Raw genomic sequence first — 15,163 nt, forward strand, 5'->3', positions numbered from 1 at the left:
TGTACCTTTGACGGGGGCTGGAGGAGAGCGTGGGGTGGTGAATGTGTAAACATTGGAGAAGGGTCCTTCGCCCGCCTCATTAAAGGCCTGGATGCGGAACATATAAGAGGTAGACTCATTAAGCCTCTGGACTTTGTGTGTGTGGCATGGTCCTTTATACAAGGATATAAATCTGCAACGACAGGAACATAGAGAGAGAGAGAGAGAGAGAGAGAGAGAGGATATAATGAGCAAAAGGGTAAAGATGTCAAAAGGAAAAAAATGCAAGCACCTCCTCCGTCAGGAAATATACAGTGGCATTGAACACATCATCACTTCCTGTCTCCTTATAAGGAACTCTGCGTGGTGCACCACTTCCTGTCTACCCTCCTCCCTCCTCCATCGTCCCCTCCCCTGACTTAATGGGCCACTGACCTGCCGCTCTTGTCCCCCATCTGCAGCTGATACTGGGGGGCGTCTGAGGTGGCGGCCTTTGCTGGGCCGTCGCCCCACTTGAGCCTGAGGGTCTGGTGGCTGAAGGCAGTGCACTCCAGGCGGGGCGGCTGCGGGGGCAGGGGCTTGGTCTTCAGCTTAAAGGTGTGACTAAAGGGGCCTGCTCCCAGGCTGTTCAGGGCTTGGATTCGGATCCTGAGGAGGTGACAAAAGAGACATGTGGACATCAGAGAGCTGTGAGGACTGAGCCGACCCGAGCAGAAAGGCCGCCAGCAGAATTTTATCAGACGTTTATGTCCGGCCTCTGCTTCATATATATACAGCCTCTACGGTGACACGATGAATGATGTTTTGGCTCTGGAAGCCAGCACTTTAATTCAGCCTCAGAGTGTTTGTATCAGTACAAGTCTAATGTGTAGAACCAAATCAATGAAAAAATATGTTTTTGGCCTTAAGCTTCCAAACTGCATTATACAAAAGCCACGGTGCAGTGTGGGTGGGTTTAAAATAAAAGGCATGTAATTGAAGCAATGTAAAATACATCCTGTGCAGATTAGATAGATGACATTTCAGATAAACAAGACCTTCATGAAATATGAATCCATGAAAGACACTTTATTGTATATAACTCTTCATGGATTCAGTTTCCTGTTCTACCGGCTGGCTGGTATTAGTTGAGCCAGGGTGAATTTTTGAAAACAAAGTGATGGTGTCAGGTCTGGATTCAACGTGTGTGTGTATGTGACTAATCACATTTGGTTCCAGTTGTCCCCTTTGACGTCTTTTTGCGCAAAGTATCACAGAGCGAGTTAATGTACAAATGTGCAGAGTGTGTCATTGATTTGTTCAAGACTCTGGACTTCTGAACGCTGAGATGTGACCGTTTAAAAACCGTTCGCTCCTGCCGACGGCCTGCCGTGTTGTGCGGCACATCATGTATAGTGCAATATCAACATGCATATCAACACCCTGTGAGGTGAACGCACCTGTAGCTGGTGTCAGGCTGCAGATGCTGGATGATGTGTTTGGTGACGGGGCCGACCACGATGGGCTGGCGCTCTCCAAGGTCGATCAGGTAGGAAGTGATCTCGGAGCCGTGGTCGCACGGGGGATCCCAGCAGATCCCCAGACAGGTGGACGGAGAGTAGAGCGGCGGTGGCCGGGAGCTGCTGTCCTCCTCTTCCTCCTCCTCTTCGTCCGCATCCACGGGCGCCTCGTACCTTAGCAGCTGGGACTCCTTCAGGGTGTAGATGTTACTGACGGCGGCGGGCACAGAGCAGGGAGTCTGGCACAACACCGCCTCGCTGAAGGGCCCCACACCGGCCACGTTCACAGCCTGCAACGATGGCAACACACAAGAGTCAGCTGATCGTATTGAGTCGACGTCAACTATCTGTGATGTGAGCGGGCACGTGTGTAACGTCCTTATTCGACCACAAGGTGGAGTTCTGATGTAGACATTACTGGTGAGTCTTACTAAGTAAGTGGTTTTATTTTCCAGCCAAGTCCCACGGAGTGTAAAAATAAATACAGTGACAAATTTGGGAAACTTGGACTATGTTGGCTGAGTTTTAATCAACCATTATATTGAAAGGCTGGTTTTACAGCCTGACCAGCCTATTTATTATTTTATTTTAGGATGGTCTGAGCACTTGCACCAGACAAGAACAGCCTTCCTGGTGTGTGAGGACCAATAAGCAGCCAGAGTTCCTCCCGTCCACCTCTGTTGGACCACAGAAGAAGCTGCAAGAGCACAACACAGCATGGGACTTCAGCCTGAACCAGAAAGCGGATGTTTTGATGCCAGACTCTGTTAGATAAACCCGGGTTTTACTGGTGACCATGTAATAACCCACTTGGTGCGATGGCACAAGAGAAATGTGGTCTAACCTGCTGCTGTACCAGGCACACAATGAAGAAACCAACGAACCAACTGTATTGCAGATAGAAACAGAGCCAAAACTCATGCTTAGCAAGAATTAAACAGTCATACACAGTCAAACTTTAGAAAACTAACCAGCTGCTTAACAAATTAAAACTGAGTCACCACTTTGTGCTGACGTGAGACGGGCCGTGTGTCATAAACAGCTACAGGGACGGGAGTATGACATATAGATTCATGAGCATGTATTTCAGCTTCTTTGAAACTTAAGCCTGCAACCGACAGGACAACAGAGACAGGTCTGTTAGCCCCAACAGTGTAACACTTCACCCACTGATCCACGATGACACAAGCAGAGAGAGATGAATGACGTATTCTCATTGGAAGAATGGGTCTCAAGTTATTTTCTGATGCATCACGCTGTGTGTGTTTTCCCCTTTTGTTTCCCTTGTTCCAGCCTCCGCCCACAATCCACCACACATACGATGGGTTGGTTGGTGATTTTAAAATTGCCCTCAAGTGTGAATGAGAGCTTGACTAGTTGTTTATCTCTGTCACATAAAACATAAAATGTCTACGTGGGGTTGTTGCTGTCAATTTCAAATAGAACTAGCAGCTTTAGTGTTGACACGTTAAGGAAACTGAGGCAAAAAATACAGAAAAATTCTTTACCAATTAAAAAAAAGGTGTGAAAACGGAGGTTGGGATTTGCATATGACATGGCTATTAAAATTCACCTCAGATCTTCAACAAACCCACTCCTTTGATCAGATTAATTTCCACAAACCAACAGGGGGAAATTTGGTTGTGTCAGTGATTTTATTATGAAATTCAGCCAGTCTTACTTACTGTATAATGGATGCCCATGGGTTCCTCACGCTTAACGAGGGGTTTTTAAGGTGAGAAATGACTAGCTTCTATGAGTTTTTAACAGTGTGGAATTAGCCTTGACGTCTATAAATAAAGAGTTTGTTCTTGCTCACCTGTACTCGACAGAAATAGTTGGTTGCAGGCAGCAGCCCCTTCATTTCATGGCTGAGTCCTGGGCCGCTGTAACACACCTGCATGCTGCCCTCAGCTGCTCCCCACTCCAGACGAAACTCTGTCACAGGAGCTCCATTGCAATGAGGAGCCTAGAAGACAAATGGCAACAACAGTGGCTGTCAGGAAAAGGCTGTGCAGTCGTCTTTAATAATAACACAATGTATTTGAGTCATCTAATATATTCTAAGTTTAAACACGGGATATTTATATTTTGTGTAAAGCGGTTGGACAGAGGTGGAGTGGTTCTTACCTCCCAGGACACAACAGCACAACTGGGGGATTTGCATGTGGTGGAAGGAGCCTTGGACTGCTCAGGGGCCCCGGGGCCAGTTGTAACCTCACAGCGCTCTGAAAGAGGCCCAAACTATGCACACAAAGGGAGAAAAAAAAGTATTAAATACAACTGAATCCCTTCTCCTCGTACTGGTCGATGAGTCTTAACAGTTGCTCTCACCCCAGCCTTGTTCGCTGCCTTGAGCCGGAAGCTGTAGGTTTTACCAGGCATTAAGCCTCCCACTGAGCAGTCCAGCTCTGGGCCCTGGTAAACCTCCCTGCTCTCCTCAGACTGCGGCCCACTCAGTTCTACACTGTAGCAGGACACTGGGCTGCCTCCGTCCACCTGAGGGGGACCTGGGAAAAAGAGTGCAACCAGTGTTTATAAAATCAATATAGTTAAATGAGGGCTTTCCATGAAGAAAAAAAAAACACAGTAAGTTTACACACAAGAATGAACAAACAATACAAACTGCATGATTAAAGCTCACTGCCTTTGAGCTACTTTGCTAGACAAATAAACGCATCAACAGAAGCTTCAATACATCCCACACAGATTTGAGATGGAGTTAGAATGACTCACCCCAGCGCAGTTGCACCTCCCTGGCTTTGGGTTTGCCCACCAGCCGAGGGGGCTGGCAGGGCCCTGGGGGCACTGCAGGAGTCTGGACCTGCAGGGTCTCCGACAGCTTTCAAGAGAAAACAACACACCAATTAAACCCCAGAGAAAAAATGTCAAATTGACAATCTCACACTCCGCCTTCTTTTTCCCTCTCGCACAACACACAAACACACGGTATGCAGATTGTCATTTTCACCAGCTTATCTGACTGATTCAGGCTACAAACAGAGCAGAGGGGAGACAAATGTGAATGCATCGTTCACAGCTCCGCCGGTGTGCGGAGAAATATTCAGTGTTCCTTACATTGCCATGGATGAAGTTAGATGGCTTGTTTGGTGAGTGAATTATAGGTCTTATTTTTTTTTCCAAACTTAGCCAAAAAAGCAAACATGTGAGTCTTTTGTCACATTGTGCTGCACCGAAAGGCAGGGGCTCACTACCGTGAGTCATGTTTCTTTACAAGCCCCATCATGAATAAATGCATGCACTAACAGCTGATGAAGAAATTAATGAAGAGCGTCTGTGAACTGAACTAATTAAGAAAAACATCCTCTGACACATGCGGGGAGGGTTAATCGATTAGCAGGCTTTGCCTTGTACTTGCACACCAGGAAGCAAAGTCTAATCTCCCAACATAGGAGGCTGGGTGAATGACAATTTCCTATTAAAACTCACCATAAATAGAGTGCATATCTAGAATTAGTCATGTCAAATTTATCAGATCAACCGCGGGATGTGGTGAGATTCATGACTGCCTGGCTGAACAATGACTGTATATGTAACAGCCGAGAAATGCATCAAGAACAAGAAAAACAGCACGTGATTATCAGGTTTATAGAGCTGCATCTGTGAGCTGAGTGCAGGAGCCAATACGGGGAGACTGTGTTTACATATTGGATGACTGGGGTGATTCAGCTTTGCAGGTAAAGTCCATTTTAAATTAGAAAAAGAAGCATAACAATGGTGGCACTGTAACACGTGTATTCATTAAAAATATACATTATGTGATTTCCTTTCTAAATAAAATAGTGACTGATCAACTGTTAGAAATCCTGTGGTGCAACACAAGGCCATGTGCGCGACTGTGTGTGCACGTGTGCTAATGCTGAATGACTCACCGGGCTCTGCCCCCCCTCGCTCATGCAGTAAACTCGCGTCTGGTAGGAGCAGCCGGGCTTCAAGCCTTCACACACATGCTCCATAGCTGGCCCTGAGTACACCAGCTCCCATGACAAACCTGGGCACAAAAACATTTGTATTATTTCAATAAACTCTGACGCATACTTTTTTATCTGAGCTCAAATAACCAAGCACCATTTATAACTTACCGCTTAAGCCCTCAGACAGTTCCACGACATACTTGGTGACTTCTGCTCCGCCGTTTTCTTTTGGGGGCTCTAAATTTCAAAGCAAACATAAAAAATATCATTGTGGAGCTGCACTAATGAAGCTCAATGTCTGAGTGGTCTGGCACTGCCAGCAAGCTCAGTTTTCACTGTGTTATGATTGGAAATCCACTAAAATGTGCACTGAAGCAAATCAGCCATCTACGAAACATGGGGAGAGATTTCATGACTCTGTATGATATCAAAGAGTTTAGGGAATTGACCGTTCGTAGGAAATATATAAATCTAGACAAAGCATGATTTTCCAATGAAACAGGCTTATTTTTTAGTGGAAAGTAGAAATTTGACAATGTCTTCAGTCTGCAGGCGTGTCTCCCCCCCTCCATTCTGAAAGCTGGAAGCAGAGAGCAAGCACAGCAGTGAGTGATGTGTTTGTCCAGTGAGGTGCAGTAAGGACTCATGCTGACGTCTGAATGAAGGAGAGAACTGTCACTCATGTATTGTACAGACCACTAGGAACGTCATCAGTCTCCAACTGATTCATCCGTGCTCAGGCAGAGCTTGGTGAAAAATGTGACACTGCAAACTTGCTTTGCCAGGTTGTCAACTACATGGAGACTTGAGTGTTTTCTTTTTTAATGAGAGAAAGGGCAACTGGTGGGGATGTGCTCACCCCAGGCCATCTTGAAGCTGTTGGGTAGGACTTTTCCTCTGATGACAGGCCTGCAGGGACTGCTGGGTCTGTCCGGGTTTGTTATGAACTCCACCACCGGGCTGGGGTTACTCTTCCCCTCTGAGTTATACGCCGCCACCTGGAGAAAGTGCATGAATGCAGGCAATGAGAAGTCATATTATTCCTTGTCAGTCAGTAAGGCCAAGTGTATAAAGGTCACTATGTTCCCTGATAACAAGCGCTGACTAGACCCGAGAAGAAGGCTAATGAAGGGATCTGAGAGATACTGTGAGCAGAACGAGCAAAATGGCCTCAGACAAATATCACATTATCAAAAACTATTCAGCTCCTTAAAGCGGCGGATGCGATTCAACACGCTGTGGGCACTGCAATCGACAAAAATAAGGCAATAAGCTTTAGTGGCATTTGCGTTTCAGCGTGGCACATCAGCAGTTATATGACAATGTCTGTGCTGCCGCTGAGTGCAGCTCATCCATTCACTGTACCAAGACAAACCTGCACAGCAGCCAGCCTCCACTCACACTGCGCAGCTGGATAATTGGAAACGAAGGGAGGGGTATGGAGCTAGAACAGTCTCATAATGAATAAATGCACACAGAAATTAATAAATGCACAAAAGAAGATTCACAGATGTATTTGGAGATTTGTATATCTGTGACTCAAAAAACACAAATACATATTCATTTTCATGCACACACAAATATGTTTCATTCCATATAAGTAAAAAACATATTCACAGATCCCCTCTTAGAAAAAATGCATTTGTGGATCGGAGTCACGCCAGGGGAGTCTCAAAAGTCTCACACACAAATATTTTACATGCATATATTTGTGAATTTCATTTCCATTTGTGTTTGCATCGGAAATATGTTTATGAATCTTATTTTTCATGTGCAAATATATTTTACTTGTATATGGAATGAAACATATTTGTGTGTGCATTGAAAATGTATTTGTATTAATGTATTTGTGTTTTGAGTCACATACTATATATAAATCCCCAAATACATTTGTGAATCTTCTTTTGTGCATTTATTCATGATGAGACTGTTCGAGCTCCATAGTGGGGGAGGAGGGAGTCTAGCGAGTGACTAATGAACATTTCATTTGGGCATATGGTAGTTTATCTGAGTAACATAATACCTTCCTCAGAATCGTGTTAAAGGAAGCTGTGGTGTGGTTTTTCTGCCTATCTGAGTAATGCTCACTCATTCTATCTATTCTTGTATGTTCATCAGTGCTAGTTCACATGTTGCTGATGGCAAAGGGAAAGTATTATGAAAAGGGCAACCTTAAATGCCACTGTGGCAACTCCCAGCTTCAGATAAATAACAGTTTAATTTTAGAGTATAACACATCTATTTAATCTCAGCTGACATAGGGCGAGGGCGGGGTACAACCTGGATAGGTCTCCAGCCCATCACAGGGACAACACCCACGTTTATGGGTTGTTTGGAGTTGTTAATTAACCTTGAACTGCATAGCTTTTGGACTTTGAAAGGAAGCCGGAGCACCTGGAGGAAACCCATACAGGCACAGGAAGAATATGCACTTCACACAAAGGCAGGTTCAAACCCAGCATCACTGGTGCACTGTGCCGCCCCTATGTTACTCTATATCTTCATTATTATCAACAAATCCCATTTAAAGGTCAAAACCTGTGATAAATTAGCCTGTCGCTTCATACTACCTCCGTCTGTAGCATTCAGTTCACTGGTTCCTGTTGAAAACGAAAGGATTAGAGATTTATTGTTTCATTTTTTTTTTTAAAGCTACAAAATTCCATAAACCAGCTGTGCACTGTATTTTTTGCTACTCAGGAGTAAACAGTGCATTTGTTTGGGGACTATTTTCACTGCATTAACACACACAGGGGAGTGTTTACTGACATAGGATGGATGGATGTGAGATCATCTCAATACCCAGTGGAAGAGAGACGTGTGCAGCGGTGTGGCTCATTGATACCTTGTAAATACAACAGAGATGTTTGGCACAGAGGCCTACACACAGGCAATACTTGATAATTGCATCAATTCATTGTTTGTTTTGCTCTTTCCGTGGGATTTGCTGACAATAAGAAAAATACAGAATATTACCACAAGGCAATAATGTTTAATGTCTTTTTTCCAGCTGTAATACATAATAATGGTATTACAGGCCCTGGTGTTAAGAGGATGGCTCAGACTATCTGGATATGTCAGTGCCTACAGGGTGCCAGCTGCAGGCAGAGATGAAAACCTCAAGGTACTTTTATTGCAATTGACTTTGAGTATTATGACTGCATATGTATTTAGCATGAATGGCCTTAGTGCGAGCTGAACAATTATCACCAGCGGCGTCAAAACCACATCACCAAGAGCAGCTCTGAAATTTAAAAGCTTCCAATGTCAATAACCGATCCAGAGTGAGATGCTTCTATCCCGACACACTTAACAGACACGTGGCGCTGAGGTTATGTGCCGCTTTTACAAACCCACATTTAAGATGTTCAACACCTTTATAGATCTGCTTGGAGCTTATCCCTATGACACGTTTAAGGAGCAAACCTGTCAAAAACCAGCCGATCTGTGTTTGAACACTGCTAATAAAAGCAGTGAGAAAAAAAATGGATGGTGTCAGGAAAGATGAAAATGATGATGATGCTTTGAAAAATTCATATGTGCGGCGGGAGCATTTCATTTACTGTAGACGATTTGTCATCAATCTATGCCAACTTTTCTCACTGGAGTGCCACTTATTATCTGCTTATCATCAGGAGCACTGTGTGTCTCTGTGTGTAACAGGTCACCTGTCGCCATCACTTAGCAGAGCATCAAGAGTCAGGTCTTGAAAGAGAAGAGGCGGATGGAAATGAGAGGGTGAGAGATGCAGCCATGAAGAGAAAGGCTCTTGTCTCGGTTGCATCACTGCCAGCCAAAAAAGCCACTGTGGCTTAGACGCTTTGCTTGAATAGTTTCTCATTGGAGCCCCAAATGTGTTGAGCTGTGGAGTCCCTCCTGTTTATGCTGTCAGTTGCTGTTGCCCACCGCCCTGCTGGCTGAATCCTGCAAACAGATGAGTCATAGGGCCACTGTGGGCCTCTGCACCCTCCCTGCCTGAAGCCTGTCCCCCTCACTGCACATACACACTCTGCTGCAGCCTAAATTAAACCCGTGGATCACCATCTTTGACTGCAGACATCGCTCCGTGTTCCTTACCCGAAACTTGTATTTGGTGCTCCTGTGGAGATTCTTAACGGTGCAGGAGAGCTCGTCGCCGTCGTAGCTTGGCTGGAAGCCATATCCCTGGGACAGAGACGGATGACGTGGGGAGAAAGAAAACAACCAGGTGAGCAATGGCTTACAAGACAGCCATTGTAGCCCAGAAAACAAAGCCGTCTGTAGGAGACAAACAGCTACAGGGGGGTGAGAGGAACTTGTTTTGTTTTTTCCCTGGCAGGCCTGATGTCTGCGGCTGGGTGCTGAGGAGCTGCAGGCAGAGGAGACATTAACTGTGAAGCAAACTGTTGAAGCGTTGCAAAAATTAAGATGTGCATTAGATTTTCTTTCCTTTTGAGAGGCCACACCAGGATGCAAATCAATGAGGAAATAGATGTCTTTCATGTATCTATTTTAACTGTGAAAACTCTTGCTGTAAAGCTGCCTGAAGATGAAGTAAAAATATATACACTTGGATCTACTGGATGCTAAGAAGTCAGGGCTCTGTAACGGCAGCAAGTGTTTTAACACGGAGGGGAAACAATATGCATTATGTTGGAGACACTGCTGAGTCATTTGTGCGTCTCAGTCAGTTGATATTTCGACTTAAAAAAAAAGAAAAAAGAGTGTGAGAGACATACCGAGCCTTCCTCCTCCATCTCCAAAATATAGTAGATGTCGTCCTCCTTTGGAGAACTAGTGGGTCTCTGCCACTTCAGACACAGCCAGGTCACCCCCGCCATCTCCAGCTCTGGAGGGAAGGGTGGCAATGGCACACTGCATGAGGTGAACAGGTCCACCACTTCACTGAACTCGCTGGGGAGGACAGAGAGAGAAATAGAGAGAGAGAGAGAGAGAGGGAGACGAAGGATGGTAGAGAATGGGAGAGAGAGACAGGAGAGACAGAGTGAGAGACACATGTGCGCACACAGATGAGAGACAGTGAATGGAAGAAAACAGTGACATAAAAATGGACAACAGGGAGGATCGCCATCCAAGGAAGTGGTCGAGCATGTCGAGGCTCCTACCTTACACCCATGTCGTTTTTGGCTGCGAGGCGGAAGGAGTATCTTGAAGCTGGAGAGAGCTTGGTCACTCTGTACTGCTTCTGAGGTCCATAGTAGCACTGCTCATAGACTCCAGTGCCCTTCCCCTGCAGAACGCAAAAGTCTTCAGTTTTTTGGAACAAGTCACAGGAAACCTCAGCTGCTCATAAAACATGAGCTGGATTGTGTAATGGTCAACATTTCTCTTATGATAAATAAAAATAAAATTACCTCATCCCATTCGAGAACGTAGTTTTGGATTTTGGAACCATTGTCACATGGAGCCTGTAAAGAAACATGCATTATTATATATCGATCAGATGAATCCGTCAAGAAATAAATGACTAATGTATGCATAGTGAAGCAGATTGTAGTGACAGAAAGGCAGGAAGCGTCACCATGTCTCCCAAATCCCAAATCTCATGGTTAACGGCATCTTTAGCACCACTAATGACAAATAAGGCACATCCAGATGTGCAAACGTTTTAAAGGAGTCATTAATTCAGTGTCTGCTGAGCATGTGTCGCACATCTACACACCCACACCTGGGATGTGATCTGTGCCACCACTAACTTATACTGCCAGCAATTTGGTAACTTTAATGAAGCCACGAGAGATAAAAATCCCACACTGAAGAGGATCTCAGCAGCGGCTGTTGGAAGAAAAAGGACTGTCGGGCTGTTTCTGGATCACTCTTTCTTCTTCTCCCCATAAATCATCTCAGTATTTCTATGATTTACTCCATGCTTCGTGTAGTCAATCTTTGCTTCCTGTCAGACGGATGCTGTTGCCACTTTCCCCTCACCTCCGCCCTAAATCTGTAACTCCATCAATCTTTTTTTTTTTTTTTTTTTTTACCTTCCACTGGAGCACGAGTGTGTTCTTGGTCCCGCTGGCCTTCCTGGGAGGATTGGGAGGATCCGGCTCACAGCTTAAAGTGGTGAAGCTCACAGCCTCTGATGGGCTTCCCGGTAAACAGTTACACATGGCCTGGACCCTGAGGAAAGGAAAACAAAGTTGTTATAAAAAAGAAGATGTTCCTCTGTGGATTTACACAGCAGCTCATACAAAAGCAATCTGAAGGGTTTTCACTGACCTGACATGATAGTCCGTTGCTGGTCGAAGGTCTTCTAAAGTAGCACTTAGTTCTTCCCCGCTGCATCAAAGATAAAAAAAATAAATAACTGTCCATGTAAAAATCTCTACGAACAGTTGGTCATTACTTAGCCTCTTTAGCATGTTGATGCTTGTGCTCACCAGTACATGCTCTTGTATTTCCCATCTTTGCCGCTAAATGAGACGGAGACCTCGTAGCTGAGGGCCTCCAGGGGGCTGCTGTCCTCCTCCACACCGCCGCCGCTGTCGTTCTCTGGCCTGGTGGGCGCACTCCAGCTCACGACCATTGCTCTGGCCTGGATGTCCGACACCTATCATGAGAAGGTTTCATGGGTCAGTATCGAGTCTACATAACACCATCAAACCAAGACGTGGAGAGAAAGCTTTTTATTCTTCTGACCGCCCAAGCTGCCAAATCTCATGACACAGTCACTTCTCTAAATCTTACTACCTTAAACCCGAGTCCAAAGAGGGTCATTCAAACTGATGCCACTCAGGAAAAAAGGTTTTTCCGCACTTGGTAGGGATATGCTGTGCAAGCCAAAGGTTTTTTTTTTTCCCTTTCTGTTTTGGGGTTTAAAAATAGCCAGAGCTACCTGGCAATAGGGATTCACACTATACGTGGAAGAACTCAGTGAGGTCAAGTCTGCACCTCCACCTCTGTGTACTGGACAGAGGGGAGAGGCTGCAGCTCAAGTGAAATGGGCGTTAACTACTTAACTTCCCACAACTCAGTTCTTGGTACTTTAACAAACCAGTATGGCAGAAAAGACAAGAAAATCCCCAGTGCCCACTGAAGCTGAACCTTTCCTGTATTACACATCCTCCCTTCACTGTACCCATCATGGCTCCAATAGACTTGTTTTGCTACTTTTACAAGGATTACAGACCTTAGCGACAGTGACTGTGTGACAAATCCCGTTTTATATGAGGTCAAGGAAACTCTATTTCTAGTTTGTCTGGTTCCCACCCAGTAAAACAGCCATTCTCCTCTTCGTTTATCTACAATGCTGTTCTGCCATTAAACAGAGTTATTTTCAAAAAACGCCTGAGACCACACTATTCTGTATTTTATATATACACTGTATTACATGAAATATATTTTCTGTGTGCCACCGAGCATAGTACAATGGGGATTTGATAGTTTAGTAATTGTTCACTTAAAAACCAGTGCTTCTTTCAAAGCTCAAACCTTTCAGTGAATGCTAGCACAGTTGTTTAGTGGCACATTTGGGAATAGAAATCCCCACATGGATGCTAGTCAGCAGGTCTGCCTCGATTAGCGAGATGTCAGCAAGAATTCATCATGGCTGTTAATAGAATGTTTAATGACGCAACACATTTGCATCATTACAAGTTTTCATGAACACGGCACTAATAGAGTCACATAAAAATCATGCAAATTTTGTGCTAATTAGATGAAGGAAAGTAAATAAATAAAATAATAAAAACACAGCACAAGCGAATACTAACCACTGGTTTACTGATGGTGCTCAATAGAGCCTGCAGGGCCTGAGCTTCCTCATCCAGCTCTGAGGACAGAAACAGGTAAAGATAAACACAAAAGTCTTTATGAAATGATGACAAATAATGAGACAAATTATGTGCCACTTATTAGTAAGATCGCATTATTATCTGCCTGCAGTTGCTTATGCTGGGGTGTGTCTGCACTGTGAAAGCTACCTGCAACCTGTAACTGCTTAGCTTAAAGCTCTCATTTGCCTCTGTGGCTTAGTAACACTTTGAAAATTATCAATCCACTTCAGAAAATCCACATTACAACTCCAATGATTTAAATAGTTAACTTTAAAGGGATAGTTCACCCTAGAATGATATTTCGCTCATTATCTACTCACCCTCATGTTGACTAAGGGCTGGAAGAATTTTCAGAGTCCACCGTCCCTTCTCTGAGTTACAGGGGGTCTTGGCGTAGCAGTGCATTTCAATGCAACGGTTGCAAAGGGACACCAGAGCTCTTCGTAAAAAAACACACACAAAAAAACATCCAAATACCTCCATGATGCTCGTATGTAATGTCCGTCTTGTGCTGAAGCCCCAAATTGCGTAATTGTCCCAAAAAAAATTAAATAAGTCTATATTTTAAGCTTGTTTGTAGCGGAAGCTTCTCGAAGCTCCTCTTCCTGGTCCGTCCAAATCTCGCGTGATTTGCGCCGGCGTCAGTGCGGTTACTGCGAATCACGCGATATTTGGACGGACCAGGAAGAGGAGCTTCGAGAAGCTTCCGCTACAAACAAGCTTAAAATATAGACTTATTTAATTTTTTTCGGGACAATTACGCAATTTGGGGCTTCAGCACAAGACGGACATTACATACGAGCATCATGGAGGTATTTGGATGTTTTTTTGTGTGTGTTTTTTTACGAAGAGCTCTGGTGTCCCTTTGCAACCGTTGCATTGAAATGCACTGCTACGCCAAGACCCCCTGTAACTCAGAGAAGGGACGGTGGACTCTGAAAATTCTTCCAGCCCTTAGTCAACATGAGGGTGAGTAGATAATGAGCGAAATATCATTCTAGGGTGAACTATCCCTTTAACACAAAGTAGACAAAAAACAATACAGAATAATGTCTTCAGTGACAGTTAGTAAAATAATGAACAAAAGTGAAAGAGAGGGTTAAAAAACTGTAGCTCCACCCTCTGCTTGACTGACTGACCAGACCTCATTCCTCGGCCCCTTATGGTAACATCAAAGTAATTCTGCTGTGACGTAACTTAAAAGGTAATGATCACAGTCATCGTTTTCCTGTCCATCCCAAATGTAAGAAATGCAATTGTATTCATTTTAAATAATTCACACACACTTTTAGTGAAAAAAATAACTTATGGTGTTGCACTGAAAAAATTCACAATGTGTGTTTCAGTTTATGTGGTTCACTTATACAAAAATCCAAACCAAGAGTAGTATCAGCAGTTCAGTCTCTGATCACATGTTAAACTCGGTCACAACATCCCCCGGTGTTTCTGAGCTACAATCTTGAATATAGATAAATGGTGTGTGTGTGCGCCATGTGCCGTAATGACTTCGACCTCTGACCGTCAAAATGTAATCAGTTCATGCTTTTATCTAAGTGAATGTTTGAACCAACTTTGATTGAATTCCCCTGAGTTGTTACTGAGATATCATGAGAATTAGACGGACAGACGTACACCTGAAATCAAAATGTGTCCGGCTACGTTGTGAAAATAAATATCAGCTGTCTGATGTTTTAGTAGCAACTATTCAAATTAAAAAGATGTTCAATTTCTGTCTGTATGATAGTTATAAATCTGTTTTGGGAAAAAAGCTACGGACAGAATTTTACTGACATCACTGTCATTAGCTTCAATGGATCTAGTGCATCGTGTTTAAAGAGATGTCATCATCAGTGAAGCCTCAGTCATTTTAAGATTAGTTTACTAAATGTGTTCCTTTATATGCTTGTATGTCCGCTTCTAATAAAATACAACAACATCTCCCATCTTCTGTAGGAATGATGAAAGGTAAAAAAAG

General features: G+C 44.1%; 1 protein-coding gene across 3 annotated transcripts in view; it reads right to left on the minus strand.

Moving 5' to 3' along the window:
- Positions 1–15,163, minus strand: part of fndc3a (fibronectin type III domain containing 3A) — a 51,603-nt gene that overhangs the window by 4,901 nt on the left and 31,539 nt on the right. For all 3 annotated transcript variants that reach the window (XM_083985282.1, XM_083985283.1, XM_083985284.1), the window contains 18 exons: positions 13,126–13,184; positions 11,794–11,963; positions 11,633–11,692; positions 11,395–11,533; positions 10,768–10,821; positions 10,519–10,643; positions 10,132–10,306; positions 9,491–9,577; positions 6,273–6,411; positions 5,582–5,650; positions 5,372–5,490; positions 4,215–4,320; positions 3,813–3,988; positions 3,609–3,722; positions 3,298–3,447; positions 1,419–1,768; positions 415–627; positions 6–172 (listed from right to left, as the gene is read on the minus strand). In XM_083985282.1, coding sequence (XP_083841408.1) covers positions 6–172; positions 415–627; positions 1,419–1,768; positions 3,298–3,447; positions 3,609–3,722; positions 3,813–3,988; positions 4,215–4,320; positions 5,372–5,490; positions 5,582–5,650; positions 6,273–6,411; positions 9,491–9,577; positions 10,132–10,306; positions 10,519–10,643; positions 10,768–10,821; positions 11,395–11,533; positions 11,633–11,692; positions 11,794–11,963; positions 13,126–13,184 — 2,472 coding nt within the window. The remainder of the gene's footprint in view (positions 1–5; positions 173–414; positions 628–1,418; positions 1,769–3,297; positions 3,448–3,608; positions 3,723–3,812; positions 3,989–4,214; positions 4,321–5,371; positions 5,491–5,581; positions 5,651–6,272; positions 6,412–9,490; positions 9,578–10,131; positions 10,307–10,518; positions 10,644–10,767; positions 10,822–11,394; positions 11,534–11,632; positions 11,693–11,793; positions 11,964–13,125; positions 13,185–15,163) is intronic.

The sequence above is a fragment of the Trachurus trachurus genome (assembly GCF_905171665.1).
Source record: "Trachurus trachurus genome assembly, chromosome: 13".
Lineage (NCBI taxonomy): Eukaryota > Metazoa > Chordata > Actinopteri > Carangiformes > Carangidae > Trachurus > Trachurus trachurus.